General features: G+C 33.0%; 1 protein-coding gene across 2 annotated transcripts in view; it reads left to right on the top strand.

Moving 5' to 3' along the window:
• The first annotated feature begins 17065 nt into the window (after window positions 1-17065).
• Window positions 17066-22753, top strand: part of LOC149564051 (DNA topoisomerase 6 subunit B-like) — a 111093-nt gene continuing 105405 nt past the window's right edge. The window contains exons 1-5 of one of the 2 annotated variants that reach the window (XM_089827150.1): window positions 17066-17244; window positions 17385-17563; window positions 17651-17703; window positions 17912-18009; window positions 21382-21487. In XM_089827150.1, coding sequence (XP_089683276.1) covers window positions 17455-17563; window positions 17651-17703; window positions 17912-18009; window positions 21382-21487 — 366 coding nt within the window. In that variant the 5' untranslated portion in view covers window positions 17066-17244; window positions 17385-17454. Of the gene's footprint in view, window positions 17564-17650; window positions 17704-17911; window positions 18010-21381; window positions 21488-22753 lie in introns of both variants that reach the window. The other variant, XM_089827149.1, reaches the window with a different exon arrangement.

Here is a 22753-nt window from a genome sequence, read left to right as displayed (position 1 = left end):
TGGTTTTGGGAGGCTACCCAAAGAAAGATACCTACTTTGGGTAGACCTACTGGATCCCAACAGAGATTTACAGGAATACTTATTGCTTCCCATTTTTGCAAATTTATAATTTGTTTATATCGCTCCTTTACTTTGTAGGTTCCATCTTTATCGGCATCCTAGATAAGTTTGTCCTCCCTATTGTAATAGTTGATTGGGCGCTCTCTATGGTAGTTTCTAAGATCTCCTGGTCTATAGGATTGAGACCTCTATTTTCTAAGGATTTCCATTTCTAGGTGGTTTCTTCATTAGATGGATCAAGTTGGAAATAATCTTCTACCTTGTTTCCCCATATTGTTTGTAATCAAATTTTTGCATTGTTGGTTATGTCAGTTTGATCAAGAGGGGGGTACTTGTTCCAAGAATCTTCCTAGAATAGGGCTTTATCTCCTCTACCTATATCCTGTGTAGTATATTTTGTAATTTAGAGGCGACATTTTAGCGTAAAATTTCATGCTACAGAGCCTCTAAGGGGGATTCCTGGTTCTTAATAATGATATGCTATCTAATGTGTTCAAATATTTATTATACAAAATTATAGCCCATTTGTTGTCTTTATCTTGATACATTCTCCAGACTTGTTTTGTGCCTAATGCTTTATTCTACCAATCTAAATTTTTTATTCCTAGTCCCCCTACTTCTTTAGGCCTACAAATTTTTCCCCATATTATTAAAGTTGCCTTCTTCTTGTCCTCTATACCTTTCCAAAAGAAATTTCTTAATTTCTTTTCTATTTTCTGGTTGATATTCTTTGGTAATTGTGAACATGTTAGTTGATAAGTCGGTATAGCTGATAGGACAACTTTGATTTTTGTTTCTTTCCTAGCTTTGGTTAACCATTTTCCTTTTCATGCTTTTGTCTAATTATCTATTAGTTCCAAATTTTGCTTCCAACCTTGATTCTTTTTAGCCCCTTTATCCATGTATATTCCTAGATATTTACAAGGGAAGGAACCTTTCTTAAATCCTAATTCATTGCAGATATATTCTTCCCTATCTAATGTTGTATTTAAGAAAAATATTTTAGATTTTTCTGCATTAATTTTTTGTCCTGATGCTTTTGTGTAGTTATTTAGGATTGTTTTAATGTAGTCTATTTCTCTTTTAGTGTTGGCTCTAGCTAGTATTGTGTCATCAACAAATTGCTGATGTGTGGTATTAGCCACACTTTTGGTGACTTTAATTCCTTTAATTTTGTTCTGAGTTTGTGCTATCTTAATAGATCTCCAAAAGGTTTTAGCCATGATGATGAATATGAAGAGAGAGATAGGGTCACCTTGTCGGATCCCCCTAGATATACTGAAGAATCCTTTTGGAGTTTTGTTTATAAGGAGTGAGATTTTAGGTGTAGATGTACACTAAAAAATGAATTGATCCATTGATGTGAAAATTTGAATGCTTCGAATGTTTTACATAGGAGTCTCCAGTCTACTTTATCATATGTTTTTTGTATATCTAGTTTTAACTACATGCATGCTTCTTTGTTCTTTGTTGTTGAATGTATTGTTTCTTGAAAGATTGAGATTCCATCTAGAATAGATCTCCCATGTACAAACCTTGTCTGTTATTCTGATATTAATTTAGGGAGAAATCCTTTAAGTCAGTTTCCTAAGGCTTTCAAGAAGATTTTATAGATAGTATTGTAGAGGGCAATAGGTCCGAATTCACTTGGTTATTTAGCCTTACTTTTCTTTGGAACTAGAGTTAGGAATGTGTGATTAATTTTTGCTAGAAGTTTCCCCCCATTTCTCGATGCTTAGATTGCTTTCCACAAATCTATTCCTATGATTTCTCAACATTTTTGGAAGAAGAAGCTTAGAATCCATCTGTCCTGGTGATTTTTCCAGATTTATATTAAAGAGAGTTTTATTAATCTCTTATAGTGTGAACGGTTTATTGAGGGATTTATTATCTTTTGTTGTGATTGCCTTAGGGATTGCTTTCAACATTTCTTCTTGTTCTACTCTATTAGAAGTTTCGTAATTATTAAGGATATCTTTGAAGTAACCTACAAAAGTTCCTGTTATTTCACTTGGATTATCTATTAAATTACCTTGTGAATCTTTTATTTTTGATATATCGTTAGAGGCTCTATGTTGAAGGGTACTTGTGTGGAAGAATTTGGTATTGCGATCTCCTTCTACTAGCCATTTCTCCCTAGACTTTTGTTTCCAAAACACCTCTTCTTTAGCTAAAATTTCTTCTTGTTTTAAGAGGTATTCTTTTTCTTACAAATAAGTTTCCTTACTCATTCCCTTTTTAATAACTTCTTTATTTAATTTATCCAATTTTTCTTCTATATCCAATTTTTAAATATATTTTTGAATTGTGCATTATTCCATTTTAGAATTTTTTCTTTTATCATTTTTAGTTTAGATACAAAGCAAAACATTTTTGAGTCATGTACTTGTCCTTCTTGCCACCAAGCTTTTTTAATTATCCATGAAGTTTTTGTCAAGAAACCACATTTTTTCACATTTGAACGGGTTTCTAGTGGGTTTGGATGATTCCTTGGTTTCTATTTTTACTCGAAAATGGTCTGAACTTGCCATTGGTAGGATTTATGCAATGATTTCTCTTTCTAGGTTGCTTAAATCTCCTTTAAAAAAGAATTTGTCCAATCTTTCTACTATGTAACTAAAACCTTTTCTTTTATTATACCATGTATCTATTCCATTTTTTGTTGGAATATCTACGAATGAATTATTCTCTGCCCATTCTCTGAAATCCTCTGTTGCTCGTGGGATTGTCTAAATTCCCCTATTTTTCTTCCCTTTTTAGTATTGCATTGAAATCACCTCTAGTGATAAAGTTCTCATTCTATAGAATATTTAAGAATGTGTTGGTCTCATTCCATACTACTAATTTATCTGTTGTCAGGGTAGCCTCATAGACATTTATAACTATGATTTGAAGATTATTTTTTGTGCTTGAAACTCTGCATCCCATCCAATTAGGATTAGTGGTTATAATTTCTAGATTGATTTTCTAGTGATTCCATACTATTCACAATCCGCTTAAAGCTCCATATGATTCTTTAAATTCAAATTTCCAAATTCCTAACTTCTGTCCTAGCTTTGTTCCTTCTTTGTTGTTTAATTTTGTTTCTTGGATTAATAAAATTTATGTTTCAAATAGTGTGAGATTACACTTCAGCAAGTGTTTCTTGCTAGGCACATTTAGACCCCTAGCATTCCATGTTGTTATTCTCATTGAACCTTGGGAAGGTTCTTCCCCTTCCCACCTTGTAGTATTTCTCTTATCTTAGTTTGTACCTTTACTTGCCCTGCTACCTCCCTAAGCTCTTTAAGTGATTTTTGTCCTCATTTGAGTTTTTGTTTTCCATGATTAGGTGTTTTCAACCCTTCCCGATCAATGGATATTCCCAGATTTTCCAAATTTAATTAATTTATGACCTTTGATGCAATTTTTGATTCCTCTGCTTCCTAGTCATCCTTTGATAAAATTTCTTAAATCAATTGATCATTTAATGGGTTTTCTTCTACTTCTTTTGTCTTACTCTCCCCCTCAATTTTGCATTTTTCTAATCATTCTTTCCTGTGGACTTTTTCCCCCATGAGTCCAAATTCTTCCTAGGGTGAGTTATCTTCTATCTAGTAGTCCTGTTCTTCTCCTTATTTGCTTATATGACTGCTGCTCTATTCTACTTCTTTAATTATAGTTTCTATGTCTATTGGTATCAATAGTTTTGTCATTTTCTTGTCCTTTGTCTTGTTTATCTCTTCCTTATCCAAATCAAACATATTCATCCCACTAACAAGTGTCTGCCAAAATTTATAGACTTTTTTTCTTTGATTTTTCCCTGATGGTAACATTGCTCCATTGAGTTGATTTAGTTGGTGGGATGCAAGGGCTCTGGTATTCTTTCTCCGTTGATTCTTCTTCTTTTTCAATAGAGCTCTGTTCTTGATTAATATTTTCCTTTAATCCTATTTTTGTGTTGTTATCTATTGATGTCTCTCTATTGCTATCCACTTCATTCTTATCCATATATTTTTCTTCTTCTAATAATTTTGTCTTTGTATTGCTTTCTCTTTCTATGTTCTTTTCTGATTTAGACCTCATGACTACGTTGCCTTTATGTTCTGTATGGTTTCTATTTGCTATGGTAAATTGATCTTCTAGATCGTTATGTAGGAGCAACACATCATGGGAAAGCATATTCAGTTTTTTCATGTTGAGCTCTATTTCTTCTAGTGTTTCTTTTTCTATTCTGTAGTCTTTGCAGTTTCTATATTTATCCATTGAAATTTGAAGATCCATGTTTGTCTTCCTTCTATACTCATTATCTTCTACATTTCTTATGTTTTCCCTTGGATCTTCTTGCTATGCCTCTTTTCCCTTCAAATCCTAAATGTTTGTGCTCTCTTCATCCTCTGATTTTCTTTTTTCCTTGTTTTCTTCTTCATTTTCTCCCTTTTTCTCATGATCTTTAATGCTTCCTTCAGATTATTCTTTATATATATATATATATATATATCAGTAAATGGTCGAAGCCTTGTATTATATTGAATAAATTTAATTTAATTTACAAAATTCTTCATTAAGCAAGCACTGGTAGGAAAGAACAGAGCAAGAAAACCTCTAGTCTTGCTTGGAACTGAAGTCTATATTATATAGTTTAAAAGGAGCATACCCCAATTTATATGAAGCTTCATACAGGTTAATATAAAATTTGATGAAGCAAGTAATAACATATAGACATCCTTTGAAAAGGGGACATGAAATTGGAGAGAGGCAAGGTTTTGAACAAAATTTAGCAAGGATCCTGCCATGAAGAATTAATCCATCTACCATCTGCATGACAAAATACAACTATCTTCCAATATAGGACTAGTACCAATTCAATGTGATCATAAAAATAGGAGTAAAGAGACCAATAAACATACTAAGAGATTCTTCATAAAATAAGAATCCTAAATTGTACTAATAGAGTTAATCAAAAGATTTTATAATATGCTTTATGTGAATCTTTATCTAGAATCTCATCCCGTTACCTAATCAATTTATAGTTTATTCTTAGAGTGGATTAGATATTTAGGGTCCTTACCTAGTTCGAATGAATAGATTAATCAAAGATTATATTAACTAAATTCAATATTTTTATATGTTCATTGATTCTTCTTATTCTTATCGCATAGTTATGAGTTTAAGAGGAGAATAATTATCCCCAATTGCCCAGGAGATTGTAAACCTAGAAACATCATCTATCGAGTTAAGGATCCTATTCCACCTCTCTTGTTTGATAGCCCCTTTGAATGCCATTGTCCTCACTTCCAGAGCGTGAAAGAGGGAAATAGCAGACTCCATGCTCATAGAGGAACAATAGGGTTTGATAAGAAATAAGAGTTGTAAAAAGATTTAGTATTCCAAGCCTTAAATAACAGATGGCAACTCATGGGGTGTTAAGCATTGATTAAAGCCTACTCATATATGCGTGGAATTATTGAGATACACTAAAAGAGACTATACTTAATGTTTCATGATTGTTTCTTAGATGTTTTATAAATGTAAGTAGATTTTCTTCCTATGAATGTCTGTCTAGTAATTACTTCTAATAAAGGTGCATCATATTTCTACTAAATTGTCCTTTTCTCTAATCTTAATATTCTACTTAACTTAATTCTGATATGCTAAATATATAAAGTCTTCTCCCTCCACTCCTTTATTTTTTAATTTATCAGTTTTTAAATTCCCTTCATGATAGATATGTTGTATTCTAATCTCCTCAAATTGATCTATAAGATTAAGTAAACTTTCTAGTTTAGCAATTAATATCCAATTTGGTGTTTGTTGCTTTCTAATTGCATTTAGGACAATTTGTGAATCACCTTAATAATTAACTTTTTAATATTCTTTTTTATGCTTAATTTTAATGCTTCTTTTAATGCTTCCAATTCAGCTATATTATTAGTTACATTACCTAATGGTTTAGCTTGTTTTAATAGCCAATCTTTGTTTTCTGATCTAACTATACAACCCAATCCTGCTTTCCCAAGATTCCCTTTAGAAGCTCCATCAAAGTTTAATTTCTTCCATCCTATCGGAGGTGCTACCCATTTACATTCTTTCCAGGCTTTATTATCCTTTTTAGGATAAACTAAGGGAGGATTAATCAAATGAAGCCAATTTTTCCTCATATTCTTATCCCATGCTGAGAATGTACCTTCTGCCTTGGGTGTGTTCTTGAGATGGCAATTCATAACTTTTGTGATGGCTGCCTCAATTTTATTGAAAAAAGTTATCTTGCTAAGTTATAAATTTTGAAATATTCGTATATTTCTTTCCTTCCATATTTCTCACATAATGATTGCAGGTGTAATATTCCATAATTTCTCATAGATGATTATCCTATTCTTAATTGGCCAACCCCTAAGAAATCCCTCGATATCCTAAGGTAAAGGGGAAGTCCAATTCAATTTATTCTTAAACCAATACCAACAGTCTTGTATAAAGGGGCACTTAAACAAAATGTGCTCCATATCTTCATATTCATTTTTGCATAGACTGCATTTGGATGGTCCTTCAAATCCCATTTTAGAGAATCTATCGGCTGTAAGAATCTAATTTTGAATTACCGCCCAAAGAAAGATACCAGCCTTAGGTAGGCATGTTGAATCCCAACATAGATCCAAGGATAAAGCAATATTATCACATCTTTGTGAGTGAATTATAAGATCATATCCTAGCTTAACTTTGTATATTCCATCATTAGATGCTTCCCGCATGAGGTTATTTTCTTGATTATTGTGAGTCACAGATCTACCCTTAAGGATATTTTCAAGGATAGTTTTATATATACTTGAAATATTGATATTATCTAAATATTTCCATACCCAAGTCTCGGTCTCATCAATCCTGATAAGTGTTTTGGCATCAGAAACCTTGGGTCGCCAAATATTAGTAATGACATTGATGTTGTTTCTAGATATTCTAGAATTAATAATTGAGGGTTGACCATCCCATGAATCATCCCAGAATAATGCCTCATCACCTCTGCATAAATCCCAAGTAAGATATTTACTGACCAGAGGCCTACATTTCATCATAAAATTCCAATTTTTTGAACCTCTTGGTGGATTTCTAATTCTAAAGAGAGAGGAAGGATCTAATGGATTAAGATATTTATTATAAAGTATTTTTACCTTTTTAAAAAAATCTTTTTCCTTATATAAGTGCCATACTAGCTTTGCTCCTAATGCCTCATTCTACCAACTGAGATATTTTATGCCCAATCCTCCTTTATTCTTAGGCCTACATATCTTATCCCATTTTATTAGTGCTTGTTTCTTTTTCTCTTATGTTCCACTTTAGAAAAAATTCTAAGTTTTCCTTCCAGTTTTTTATTAACATTATTCGGTAGTGAAAGGCAAGATAGAGGATAAGTAGGAATAGCTGATAGAACAGATTTAATTTTTGTTACTCTCCCAACTTTAGTTCGCCATTTTCCTTTCCATGATTCTGTTTGTTTTTCTACTCTTTCTAATATATTGTCCCAACCTTTTTTACTCCTAACTCCTTTTTCTAAGTATATCCCTAAATATTTACATGGAAAGTTACTCTTTTTGTATCCCATATAATTGCATATATATTACTTCATGTTCCTTGGTGTGTTTAAAAAGAAATTTTTTGATTTTTCTTCATTAACCTTTTGTCTCGACGCTGCTGAATAATCCAATATAATTTGTTTAAAAGCTTTGATTTCTTCCTTCGTACTACTTCCTAAAAGAATGATATCATCAACAAACTACTGATGGGTAATGTTTGGAACATTCTCAGTGACAGTAATGCCTTTAATTAATCCTACACCTTGTGCCTTTTGAATAGCTCTACCAAATGCTTCTACCATAATTATAAAAATAAAAGGTGACATGGAGTCTCCTTGTCGGATACCCCTTGAAATCTTGAAGAAGCCTTCATGAGTACCATTAATAAGTAGTGAGATTTTTGGAGTAGATATACAGTTAAAAACTATATTTATCCATTGTTTGGAAAATCCAAACTTTTCTAGGCATTTACATAAAAACCTCCAATCTACTTCGTCATATGCTTTTTGTATATCTAACTTCATAAACATATAAGCTTATTTGTTTTTAACTATTGAATGTATGGCTTCTTGAATGATGGATATTCCATCGAGAATTGATCTACCAGGTATAAACCCGATTTGTTCTTCTGAGATAATTTTTGGAATCAAAGTTTTAATCCTATTTGCTATTGCTTTAGAATGAATTTTATATATTGTATTACATAATGCTATGGGGTGAAAATTTGTTGGTGACTCTACTGTAGCTTTTTTGGGTATTAATGCTAAAAAGGTACGATTAATTTTAATTAAGATTGATCCCCCATTTCTAGCTGCCTCTATTGCTTCCATAATTCTTCGCCTAAGATTTTCCAACATTTTTGGAAGAAAAAAGCTAAGCTTAAAAAGAGCTAATTTGATTTCTTCTTTTGTAAAAGGTTTCTTGAGCTCCTTTTTGTCAAATTCTGTGATAACTTTAGGTATATTATTTAGCATAATTTTTTGTTTGGTTAAATTGGATGAGTCATAATTGTTTAATAGATTCTCATAATATGTGATGAATGTTTTAGCAATTTTTGTTGGATTATCAATAGTACTACCATTATTACCTTTAATTTGAGTAATAATTTTAAAAGCTCTGTTGTGTATTGTACTATTTTGAAAGAATTTTGTGTTTCTGTCTCCTTCTACTAACCATCTTTCCCTCAACTTTTGTCTCCAAAAGACTTCTTCTTTTGCTAAAATGTCTTCTTGTATGATTAATAGTTCTTTTGCTTTAATGTATTTTTCATTGTCCATACCATTTTTAATGATTTCATTATTTAATTTTCTAAGATCTTCTTCATTATTTAGTTTGTCTTGGAATATATTATTGAATTGTGTTTTATTCCATTTTTTTATGTTTTCTTTGAGTATTTTAAGTTTTGATACAAAACAATACATCTTTGATCCCATAAACTTGCCTTCATCCCACCATTGTTTAATATTCTCCATGAATGTTTTATCTAAGAACCACATCTTTTCAATTTGAAAGGATTCCTATTAGGTTTTATAGGTTCTATTAATTCAATTTTAATAGGATAATGATCTGATCCTGCAATAGGCTAAATTGAGGCAATGATTGTGAAATCCACTTCTGCTAGTTCTCCTTTGAAGAAGAATCTATCCAATTTTTCTGCAATATAATTGAAGTCTTTTCTTTTATTATTCCATGTGAATACTCTATTACTAGTTGGTATTTCTATCAATTTATTAACTCTGACCCATTCTTTGAATTCTATTATGTTTCTTGTTAAAATCTGAGAACCTCCAAATTTTTCTTTGAGGTCAAGTATGTCATTGAAGTCACCACTTATGATCATGTTTGTCATAGGATATAACTCCATAAAGGTAGATATATCATTCCAAACTTTTCATTTGTCTGAAGTTTGTATTGGGCCATAAAAATTAATTAGAATGAATTGGAGATTATGCTTAATGCTTGAAACCATACTCCCCATCTAGTTGCTTTTTGATATTATAATTTTAATGTTTGTTGTCCTGGTATTCCAAATGATTCCCATTCCACCTAATGCTCCTTCTGATTCCTTCATTTCTGCATTCCATCTACCTAGTCTTTTTCTTAGTTTTTTCGCTTCTTCTTTAATTATATCTAATTCAAAGAGTGTTAGGTTACGTTTTAACACTCTTTGTTTACTAGGAGCATTTAGGCCCTTAGTATTCCATGTTCTGATCCTCATTGCTCTTCGGGAAGGCACTTCCCCTTCCCAGAGTTAAGAACCTCAAATATCTTTTTTTGTTCCTTGGTTTGACCATCTACTTCTCTTATTTCCTTGAGTGATTTTTTCCTCTTTTCAATTTTGATTTACCACATTTTGGAGTTCTAAATGCTTCCTGGTTGATTGAAATACCCAAATTATCATTACTTATATGGTTATTATTTTCTTTTGTAGTTCCTTCTTTATCTTCTTCCTCATTTATTAAATCTTCTAAAATCTACTCTGTTATTTCATTTTCTTCTTCATCTATATTTGTACCCTTTCTTTCCTTTTCCGATGTTTTTGGGGTCTTGTTTAGTACCCCAAATTCCTCCCAGTTCTATGGCACTTCAATAAGTTTAGTCTCTATGATAGGATCTTCCTAATTATACATTTCAAACTCCTTTAAGAAAGCTTCAACTTCCGGAGGGACACTATATTCCTCTATTTTATCCTTCACCTCTATAGATTTAATTCCAAAAATATCTTTCCCATCTATTGGTGTTTGCCAAAATTTATAACTTTTTTTTTTTTGACTTATTCCTAATTGTTATATTACTCTATTGTTTTGAGTCTGATGCTGGAATTATATATTCTTCTTCCTAATCTTTTGTACACTCTATTGGCTTTAAACTTTCTTCTTCTGTGGTTTCCTTTGCCAAGTCTGTTTGTTGGTTCATATCCTTATTAATTGTCATATCTTCACCATCCCAATGTATCTGACTAGTGTCATCCTCAAAATAGTTTATATTTGATCTGTTTACCATCCTACTATTCATATTGATCCCAATTTTTGTCTTAGTATTATAATTCTCCTTCTCTTTGCTTTGGTCTATAGGTTGTTGTCTTACCTCATGTTCCTGATGAAATTGTTCTCCTAGCATAACCCTGATCTTCAATGTCTGCCTATAATAGTTTAATCTCACGTGTCATTTTATACCATTCTTTAATGCTTCTTTTTGTTTCTTTCAAATTGTCATTCTCCTTGTGACAAATTTTGCATTCTTTCAACATTTCTACTGCTGTCATTTCCTTGTGTATACCTTCGATTCTCTGTTCTGGTACTTTTGAACATTCCAATTGACTTTGTTCTTTACTCTTTTTTACTATAGGTGTATTTCCTGTTTGTGTGCTTTGCTCAATGTTTTTCCTTTCATCTAATTTTTCTATCTTCTTATATTTTTCCTTATTATTTGTCTTAATTCTAAAGGATTCCTCCATGGTTGAAATATTATGATCAATTTCTAGATTTTTTTTAAAAATAATGCCTTTAGTTTCCCCTTCATATTTCTTAAATTCAATCTCATAAATGGATCTATTTGTTATAATTTTTTTCTCCTAATCATTTTTTGATTTGGTTCCTCATCTATTAGAAATTTAACATTACTGGTTTTGTCATATTCTGAGTCTATACCAATAAGTTTACCAATTGATTTACCTATTCTAAATAATGTATATAAATGTTTAATTTCTATTGGAAGATTACTGCATTCATACCAAGTTGGTAACATATTCTCTTTTTCATCATTCCAATTAGGTATCCATGTTTGAAATTTAACTACATGCCCTTTATAATAGCATTTTGATATAGAAATTATTTTATTTCTTATCTCTTTATTTTTGCAATGAAGATAAATTGATGAATTTGAGGAAATACTAATACTTACCTATTGTTTTCAGATCTTCTCTAATGTCTTTGTCAATTTTGACAAATGCTTTTCTGGTCCACTCTAGTGTACATATACTCCTAGCTCTAAACATTCCTTCCACTTTTCTTCTATATACCTGTCAGTAACGATTAATATATGAGAGCAATTATAGCAATTAGTTTCCTTTACCTTATCTAGTGGCGGAGTTGTCATATTACCTTTTTGTGTTGGCATCTTTGCATTATCTAAAATACCCTTCTCCCTTTTATGTGGTGGTATATAGATTTTCTGATTTTTCTCAGAAACCCTAAGTACTTTTTCTAAGTCTTCTTGTTGTTGTTTCTGCCCTAGTGGAATACAGTTAGCTTAAGAAATTTTGGCAGGTTTATATATCGCTAGCTTACTATTTTTGTCCACTTTTGCTGGGAAAGTAACCAATTTTGCCATTCACTTTTCTTCCTCTACTAGTTTGATAATTTGGGTAGACTGTTTCTAAGGATATTTATTTTCTTCCATCATTGGCCTCTTTTTTTGCGATGTGTTTCTTCTTCGATTCTTGTTTGAAATTACAACTTGCAACACATTGATATTTTCACATGGATTTCTATTTAGCTTTATCATCTTCCTATCCCTGGCTTCATGCTATTTAACCAGGGCACTAAATGTGTTCGACTTTGAATGATCATTGTTTAAAGCTTCAAATTTTGTGTTGATTGGAATACATGGGATCACTTGTTTTCCTTTTAGCCTATCTCCTTGTTGCTTATATGTCGACTAGGAAAAAGCCAAACCCTTATTAGGGCAAAATTTATTTACCATTGATTGTTGATATCGGTGTTGTCTGAAAAAGGAATGATTTATGAATCTGGGAAATATTGATTTATTCACTTGATTCACTACTTCTATAATTCTCACAATTTTTAGAGTAGTCTTTGATAAAAAAAACCCTCTTCTTTTGAATGCAAAATAGCTATAATGTCAAAGACATGGAAGGTCTCAGTTCAAATTCGAATCCAAACCCTAAAAATTGTTGTCCAAATTCAAATCCAAATCATAGAAAATGTCAATGAATGTGCTCTAATCAGCGGGTATACAGGCCACAAACACAACAAAGGCTATATGAATTTTGGACCTCTGGAGACTAATAAATAAATCCATTAGATTATTAGTCAGGGCGTAATAAATAAATCACATTGCCCTGAGAAAAAAACTCTCATGTTTGAAAGCAACGTGCAACAAGAACAAATGATGTTTGAACCCTAATTTTCTTGCAATAATGTTCAAACCCTAATTTTCTCCCACTTCAACGAGCCGAATTGAATTGAAATCTTGGAATAATTGGAATCCTTTAAGGTACCATGTATTTCTATGCTCTGAGTGAAATACCCTTATGTGCATGGCAAGAAAACTTCAAAACCCTTATGAATCCACAAATTTATGTTTGAAAAAATTGTAGTGCCAACTTGCGTGTGCGAAGGAGCCACAATTATAGTTTCATTTGGTTCTAGATTTAGAGAGAAAGTAGCTCGTAAGGAGGAACATGGCAATATATAATCCTCAAATTCAACATTGCCAATCTAGAATGAGTTACATGTTGCATGTGAATTCAATCAACATGTAAAATGTAATCTAAAAATACATTCGTTTGATGCTTTGACTTTGAACAAAAATTTAATAATATGAAGGAAAACATGCATCTGACAATTTATTGTCTTTATGTTTATATTTTTCAAGTTTGCTCCAATAATTTCATTTATTTCTCCTTCATATTCAGTAAAGGTTAATTTATATATTGATCTGTTCGTTATGATTTTTTTGCTTATAGATTCACTTTGTTACGTTTTTATTGAAACTAAGAATCTTATCTCACTTGTTTTATAATTATTTACTTCAAATCCTATTAGATATCCTAAAGATTGCCCTATTCTTTTTATTATATTAATGTTATTTAGTTCTGACAGAATATTTGCACATTTGAATCATTTAATTGTCTATATCTTCTAATTACTATTTTCGTTAAAATTTGGTTGCCATGCTATAAATTTAATAGGATGCCCTTTGTAACAATAGTTTGATATTTCTATCAGTTTGTTCCTAATTTTATGATCTTGACATTGCAAATACCAATAATGATTATCATGAGGAGTTGTGTTACTTACCTTTGCTCCATAAATTTTCATTAGGTTTCGTTCCATATTAGCTCTGTATTTTGTTGGGTCATTCCATGTCGCATAGATTCCTAGATCAGAACATTCCTACCATTTTGCTTCATTGTGTTCGTTGCTAATGATAATAGTTTCAATGTTTTTAACGTTGTTTGTTTTTCTTTGAGGAGGGTTTACAAGTTCAATCTGCTTGTTTGCTTCAAGCTGCTTTTTCTTATGGGGGGGATATAAATAGAAGATTGGGGTGTCTTTGTTATATTTTTTGTTGATCTATCTATAGGGTTTATCGGTAAGGATGGAAGAGGTATTTTCTTCTTTGCTAGGGCTTTAGATTGGATCAGATAGAGTTTAATGGTTCCTATAGGTATTATTAGGTTTTGAGATTTTTATAGGGCCAGATAACATATAAGTGCTCAGCTTATTAAAACTAGGGGTTGACTGATCTTGTTTACCTCCACTATTGATATATTTGGTTTTCTTGAAGAATGCTTATTGGTTCTTCAATCACTGATCCAAGACATCTTTATTGGTGTTAGGTTTTGAGAACAATTTTTTCATACCCATGCTTTTTCTATTTTCTATTTCTAACTAGCTTCCAGCTATCTTCTTCATTGTTCTTCTAGTTTTTGATAATAGCTGCACTCTGATTTGCATGAAGCTTAATCAGGGTTTCAAAACCACTAATCCTTTTAGATGTTTTGCAACTTTTCTTTTCTTATTGGGTCATTGAGAGTGTATCAAAATGATTTTTAAGTGGTAGAGAGCTCCCCTTGCTATCTTAAGTTGATTCGATGAGTTTTTTGGAAGAAACCTACGTCTGGAAATATTCATAGGGGCACTTGCTTGATTTTTCTTTATTTTGATGAAATTTATCGGGTGCCTTACTTTTTTTGATGCTTTCGTCATTTTCACTAGGCAAGATATAATTTAAATTAGCTAAATTAAACCTATTAATCAAGTTTAATTTAATTATAAGTCTTAGTACTTTCATTAAATTAAAATCACCCCTTTAGCTAATATACATGAGGAATTAAATATATTTGATTTAATTAAATACCCTCATTCTAATTATTGAATTTAATTATTCAATTAATTAGATTATTCATTTATCATGTCATATTTAACCTTTTTAAATCAAATATCTTCTATTTTATTATCTCTTTAGTTTAGAATTGGAAATATTGAGTGGACTGAAATTAGAAAAGGAATTAGATTTGTTAACTCCTTATTACACTCATAAGCTATCGGTTAACTTCCTTTTCACAAGGGAATTTTCTATTCTGACTGAATCTTCTTCAATCTCAACCGTTCATTTAGTTTGATCTCAACTGTTGATCAAATTCTAGGATTCTATATAAGAAATCTTCAACCTCTCATTTCAAGAGGATGCACATGAAAAGTATCAAATTAATGCCAATTTATTTACTCAAGCATTTGCATTCACAATTTCATTGCTTTCACATATTTTCTCATATAGGTTACAATTCGTTCGTTTAGATTAATTTGCTTATCTTATTCTTAGATTACTTTGCATACATCTTAGCTTAATCTTGTATTCATCTAGTTTAAATCCTTCTTATTAGTTGGTTTGGTTGCTAATCTCTCAATTCTGAGAGTGGAGAGCAAAATTTGTCTAGTTAGAAGGTAACAAATCAATTTGTTGGATCATACCAAATGGACATTCGCATGTTCATTTCAGGATGTTTTTAGCATGTAAAGATCATGTTGAAGTGTGTGTGGATTTAGAGGCCCATAATTAGCACATAAAGTTGCTTGCCATAAATGCGCATAAACCTTATAGTATGGGTTATGACATCATTCCACCATTGAATCCAACTAGTTTCATGACAGGTTTGAGGCTCCAAATTCCATACACATTGTATGTGGACCAACCTGGCATAATGGTGAAGCAAAGACATATTAAGATAAAATTGTATTTTGGAGGGATGCATATGAGATGTCTACCACTCAATAGGGAAAATAATAGGAAAGTGGTCTGACAAGGTCACATCAATTAGGAGAATGATTGGTAATTCCCTATCTTCAGAAAAAGAGGAAAAAGATTGCCCCATAATCGTGGCACAATCAAACCTCTTAAAAATGATCTCTAAGCCAGTTGTAAAATTTGACCAAGTTTGCTAGACCACATTAGGGTGAGGATGGTTGGTATTGGGATTAAAAGAACCCAATTTATTGTGCATATAGTACTAGACCTCTCTCTCTCTCTCTCTCTCTCTCTCTCTCTCTCTCTCTCTCTCTCTCTAATTGTCCATCAAAAAGGAAAAATTCCATCCTTATCTGAAGTCACCTCAATCATACTGCAATCCCCATAGATGACCCATGTTGCAGGTTACAAGTAGTCTGTAATCCAACACCATAGGTATGACCTTTCAACTGCATCATTGGGAGCATAAACATTAACAATCCCAAAATAATGATTGTTAATGGACAATAAAATCCATACAATTTGTGGCATGGGGCCAGAGCCTTGATCAACAACAATATAATGACAACAAGGTGAGAGAAGGATAGCCAAACTACCTCGACTAGCTTCATGCTAAAAAGCAACAACTATACTATCTAGCCAAATAACACAACAATGTCACATTTAGCATGAATCCAACAATTTTGACCTCCTGGAGGCAAAGCAGATCTAAACCGCCAATCTTTTGTCTAGTATCTCTACAAAAATATTTTCTGTGGAGGTCAGTTATACCGCAAACATTCCATGACAGAAATTTTGTGATATGAAGTCTTGTAAATCATCCTCGTCCTTAAGAGAGGAGAAGTTATCGTGCAAGAAACCTGAACTGGTTTTGAAGCTAGGAAGAGAATCTCCTTTGAAGATGACTTTGTCCTTGTTTGAACTACCATTTGCATTCTCAACACACCCAAAAAGGTGAGAATGACATAGAGTTGAAGAATTGCAAATGGATGAAGCAACTTGCAGAGAACGAACCCATGGATACTAAGAGCCATTTGTCATACTATCATTCCCTTACTAGGTAGGGTTTAAAATAGACACGACTTTCCCTTGTTGCTTAGGGTTTGAACTAGCCCTTAGGTGAGAAGAGTTGGTCTGAGACAAAACAATCGTGGTGACCTAAGAAGCGGAAACCACGAGTTGCTTTTAAAGCAAAGACTAGGAATATTTCCCTTTGTGAACCACATTGGTCCATTCATCTTTTTTAGTAGCTTTAGTTGGGCAAGAAGTGGACACTTTCAAAGGAGATTTCTTCTGGGGCTTAACCAACAAACAATCTTTTATCTTGTGCTCTGCAAACTAACATTGATAATTAGTGTTGACGAGACTAAAATCCAATACCTTCTAAATAAAGGTGTTATTACTCACTTGAATATCAATAGTTTCTTTAAGATCACGCAAAAGATCGACCCTTCTTTAAATGGAGACATTAAAAAAAGGTCAAATAACATTTTATCAAATCTCCTTTCATCCGAAGAACAACAAACAATACAGGATAGTAAGTACATCAGCATTCCTTCGCAACGAAGGCCGAATCAATGGCGGAAAGAAATTCTACTCGACCTTAGAACAAGAAAAGCTTCCTAAGGATCACACATGAAATGTAAATTTGATTCAGCTCATGGTTAATCCAAATGCCCTTTTAAAATGACAAAAATATCTGTTTTATGGGAACGTGTCCATCGAAGTCAGTATAATTGTTTAAAAAACGATTTCATTGATCTTTGGTAATCTCTGAAACAGAGAGAGAGAGATTTGGGTTTCTCCAGATTTGTCTGTTTGTCTCGGCACATAAACAAAAATAACCAGTGAAATGGCTGACACGGATTTGGACAGCATCGATGGCAGCCCAGTTGCACATCCCAAGCAGAAGAAAGGCGCCAAGTCGAAAACTACTGCTAAAGAAAGCGTCCTCAAACAAAGTAATAGAATAATTCTAATTATTTCCTCCGGGAAACCTGAATAATCTTTCAGAAGATTTTTTCTGATATTTGAAAACTTTGTTGCAGAGTCTCCGGCAGAGTTCTTCGCAGAGAACAAAAATATTGCAGGGTTTGATAATGTAAGTACTTATCCTTTTATTTTCAAATTTTTGCCTATGATAACTTTTTCTAGATTTATTTCTCCGTGCACATATTTGCTTGGATACACTGACAAGCGTACGCACATATTTGCTTGGATAGAACGATACACGCAGTCAGCTGGTTTTAAACAGTGATATGCTTAGCTTGCCAATGATTATATTTTGGCCTTTTTGTTTGATGTTATAGCCGGGCAAGAGTCTTTACACGACTGTTCGCGAACTTGTGGAAAATGCGCTTGATTCTGCGGAGTCCATTGCTGAACTTCCTATTATCGAAGTTAGCATGTACGCGTTTCAATTTCAATCTGACTTGCCTCTTCAAGATTGTTTTGCTTTTTAAATTTCATTCTTTGGTGGGAGATAAAAATTAAACACACAGTTTTTTCCAGAAGCTTTTTACTCGTTCTCATGGATTCTGAAAACCTCACGTTGATTAGAGGCTTTATTTTGTAATAAACAATTTGCATTTATATTAAGAGTCTGGCAGGCATGACCTCTAAGTTACGCTTTTTATTTCCACCTTGATGTTCTAAACAGTGCAGGAGACTATCAGTATCATTTTCTAAGATACTTTGAGACTGGCAGGATGGAGTTCTTGTCCCGGGAATAATCTTTGATTCCATTTTCTTTGACATGCTTGTGATGTATGGGTGGTCTACACTAATATAGGTGTTTTAGCATGAGAAGCTTGTCCGGTGGGGTTTGAAACTGACTTTCATTTTGGTAATTGGTTCACCTTACAAATTGGCCAAGCCTTCTAGACCGAAATATAATTAATATCATCTTTTATCTTTTTTAAAAATTATAATCTCTGTAATAATCATCATTTAGAAATCGGTCATCAGTAGAGAGTAAGAACTATCTATAACTAAAACAAGAACATCTATACTTTGGAAAACTGAACAATGGCAAATCAAGGACCTGGTGGCTGTTCATTATATCTGTTCAATTGATACAGATGATATATCCTTCTGAAGTTCTATCGTATGCCCCTTACATGCTTAAATATGAAGCCACTGCCAAAGCAGTTTAAACATCTAACAAAGGACAATGACTGCCTTCTCCTCTGCAAATTAAACAAAACAAATTGATAAATCAACTTGGAAACACTGGAACTTCAACCTTCTGCCTGATGGGGCTAGTTTTCCATCTGTCACTTATCATGCAGTATCGATGGATTCAAGTGTCATGAAGACTCTTTGTCTTTACTAGTGAAATACCTTCAGAGGATATCATTTGCCATGTCATTCTTTTTTAGATGTTTGTGTGCAGGAAAATTTCTGTTAGCTCCATATTTTTGTTGTTTTAATCTTATTAATGCCTGCATGCATATTAAAGCCTTTGAAAATTTGATTTTTTTATTATAATGCATAAACACGTTTGAAATTCTCTTTGAAATTTTACATTGAAAAGATATAGAGTGGGTTGAAAATTTGTATTACAATATAGTAGATTGGCTGGTGGGTTACTCTCAAATACCTTTGGAAAGAAGAAAATTCAGTCAATGCAATATAGATTATAATTGAGGTAAAGGATGAAACATTACATTTCAAATAGTTGCAATCAGGTTTCATATGTGGGATAACGGAAAACAGTTATACCAGCAACAAGGAGCAAAAACACTTGGAAATTTCGGGGACAGACAACAGTAAAATTATTGTTGTTTTCTCAGTTTAAGTGCTCATCAAACAAACCAAAAGAGAAAATATTAAACATAACTATATTGAAATTTGATAAGTGAAACTTTTTATTTGCATAATGCACAAATATCTGCAACATTGATTGATGCAGGATGTTGCTAGGAAGTGGATATATATGCATGTAATGGGGAAGATCACTCACAAATTAGGGAATTCTCAATTGTCACTTGCATTTTTGGAATCCCTCCACTCCTTTTTGGAATGCATATGATGGAAGAGGAAATCAAAGCAAGCATGTGTAACAAGGGAATCCAATGATGGTGGATATAAGGATTAATCTTGGATTAGGGTTGCATTAGTTTAGAGTGATTGCAAAGGCTGGAGGTTTTGGTTCAGAATCAGAGAAGGGCACTGCCTATAAATGTAATGACGGAGAGGAGTGTGTAACTGAGAAAAAAAAACGATGACTTTTTAAAGGTTTATCAACCAGTTAAATATGCACAGCAGGACTTGTTAGGTGTTAGGCTCACAGTTAATACCAAGTCATTCTCAGATCAAACCCCTGTATGAGGGAGCTGGATAGGTGTTTGAAACTTGTCAGAATTCTTCAAGGTTTATCCAGCTTTTGCAAGGCTATAAAGAGCTGCTGAGAATCAAATGTATTGAAAGTTTTCATTTTTTGTCTTAGGATTGTTTCTGATTTTAGCTGGGTGTGAAATTGACTTGGACTCACTGCATTTTCCAGACTTTGTTGAGTTAAATGTGTTGGTGAGGACAAAGGGAAACAAATATCAACTTCTGAATGAAATAAACAAACAAAAGCCGCCATGAGGGCGATGTAAATGTCCATTATCTACTTTTAATTGTGTCTCTGTTCAGAGGTCTACTTCCCAACAAACAATTGTATGCTCTGCAAAATGCTTCAATGCACATCACAGAACAATGGAACATAGAAATATACAGGTGCCATTTACACATTAAGGAAGACCTTGGATGTTAAAAACCAGTGACCGTTTGAGCAAAACAGGTCAATTATAGTCAATCTGTGTGACGTTAATAATGATTGGGTAGAATTACAACATCTGTAAATTTGAAAACACTGTTCACAAACCTGGTTCATCTGCAGAAGTTGAATACTGAACCATCACTCAAAATTCAAGTATAATGCATTTTTATATGTTCATGACTTGAATAAATTAAATTTGATTCTCTGTGTTTGGTCATGAACCATTTATTTAACACCTGATATTTGATATGTGTAATATGTATATATGTTGATATCAGTAATTGTACAACCCTCACTTGTGCCTAACATCTTTAAGAATTAAAATTTTAAAATCAAAAACTTTGGTAAACGTAACCTAAATGTTCAAATGGTATGCACCAAGCACTTGCCTCAGTGCAGCAAAATCTAGATTACTCTCACAAATTTTAATTTATTTTCACACAAAATGTGCTTATATCCAGTCATAACTGGAGTTGCACAAACATATTAAGTTGATGGACGCAATTTTTACCGAAATATAATATTGCTTAGAAGAACCCTCAAAGATATTATATAGGTGGAAAGTCATGACAAAATTTGGTATGTAACCCATATGCTGTTTATCTTTTTAACTACATATAGTGTCAGCTGTACTTATAACATTAAAAGCTGAGACAATGTAAGGAACCAGTATTGTTGGCAAGTACTACAACATGATGGTAAATTTATATTGCAACAGGATTGCAAAAAATAAGTGCAATCTACAAATAACCAATTAAATGCCTACCAATGCTTCTGTCCGTAAATCACAGATTATCTGATATGTAATTTTTGCAACTTGAGCTTTTGAGACTTGTATCACCTTTGCTCTTTTATTTGTTTGACAACTCTAGACATTATCAATAAATCTATTTGTCTCTTTATAATCTGTGATTTAAAAAGTAGAATGTGAGATGATCAGTTCTAAAGGACACAGAAGCTTGCAAATTTCAGCAACCTTATGTTGAACTGTATTGTCATCTGTTTCTACAGAGAGGAGATTACTAAAGGTGAGTTCAACACCATGATTGGGTTGATAGATCGGGAGCGGGTTGATGCAGAGCTGTATGATGATTTTGAATCTGTGAAGGAACGGGAGGTCTGTCTTGTTTCTTTCAATGAAAAGTTATTGTGAACCACTACCACTTAGATGAATTATTTTGAAATATTGGAGTGTTAAAATTATCCACAGCTGTAGTTTTTTTTGATTGGCAATTTTGTATATTTATATTAGTATTAAAAGATAAGTACATTGCATTTTAACAGAAATTTAAAACCATAATATCTCTAAAACCCTAAATCACCTAACAGTCACCCCAAAATACAGCCTTTAAGGTGGTTCCCAAACACCTATACCATCCTGTGTATTCATCCACCCTACCGGCGATTAAAAAACTAGCATTACAGTATCAACCCAACTTTGCTATACAATTTTTGTAACAAAATTTAAAGACACTACCCTACATTTACAACATTCTTGATCCTCTTAACTAGGACTTTTAGCGTCTACCCAGAATGATAAAAATCATCGTTTTCTTCATCCTTATGCCTGGTTGCCAATTTCTGGGACTGCAACTTTCGGTCTACCTCTTGCTCGCTTGGTCCTCCTCGTGGGTCCTCGCGTCAGCACCTGCTATTGAGCAGCAACATTGTGTGCTCGAAGCCTCAACTCATCATCCACCCATCCTTCAAATGGTCCAAGCCACCTGCGCTTTACTGTGGTATTCATCCCTATTCAGTCTGCTTGACCAGTGCACAAAGGGCACCATGCCAAATTGAGCGGCTTCCTCAGGGTCTTCAATACCCTCCGAAACATTAAAAGCCACTCCCAACTCAGCCCATTTAAAGATGGACTCCAGCTTTAACAGCATATCCTCCACCAATTTCCTCATCACCCACTTAATGATCTTTGCATCCTTGGTGAATTCCAGACCCCATGCCAACACCATGCTAATGATTTCCATGTTTATGCGATATTGGTGCTTGGCTGTGATGAATTTATCTCCTAGAACCTCCAACATCACCTTCACCACCTTTTTGGTTTCGCACTTCAACATGCACCTCGAGCTCCTACCCTTCACCTCTCCAAAAATGCCTGCTATTGTTGTGGCATCACCAAAGAGAAATTGGTCTCCATCTGTTTTGTCGATTCTCCATAACAAACAAGGAAATCATATTTACTATCCTTTTGCCAAGCTTCTGAATTTAAAGCTCTTTCCACACTTCTGTCCCATCACACACACCTCACAAGCCGATCAGTAATTATGTCATTCATTCTTCTCATTAAAACATTATCGTTCGGACAATACCTCATCATTACCAAAAGCTATTTGAAGATTTTCAAAATCTTGCCATTGCACATCAC

Source organism: Cupressus sempervirens, chromosome 4 (assembly GCF_028749045.1).
Source record: "Cupressus sempervirens isolate cs-2001-9-10 chromosome 4, ASM2874904v1, whole genome shotgun sequence".
Classification (NCBI taxonomy): Eukaryota; Viridiplantae; Streptophyta; class Pinopsida; order Cupressales; family Cupressaceae; genus Cupressus; species Cupressus sempervirens.
Note: the sequence above shows the minus strand (reverse complement) of the source record. Positions and strands in the feature narration are given on the sequence as shown.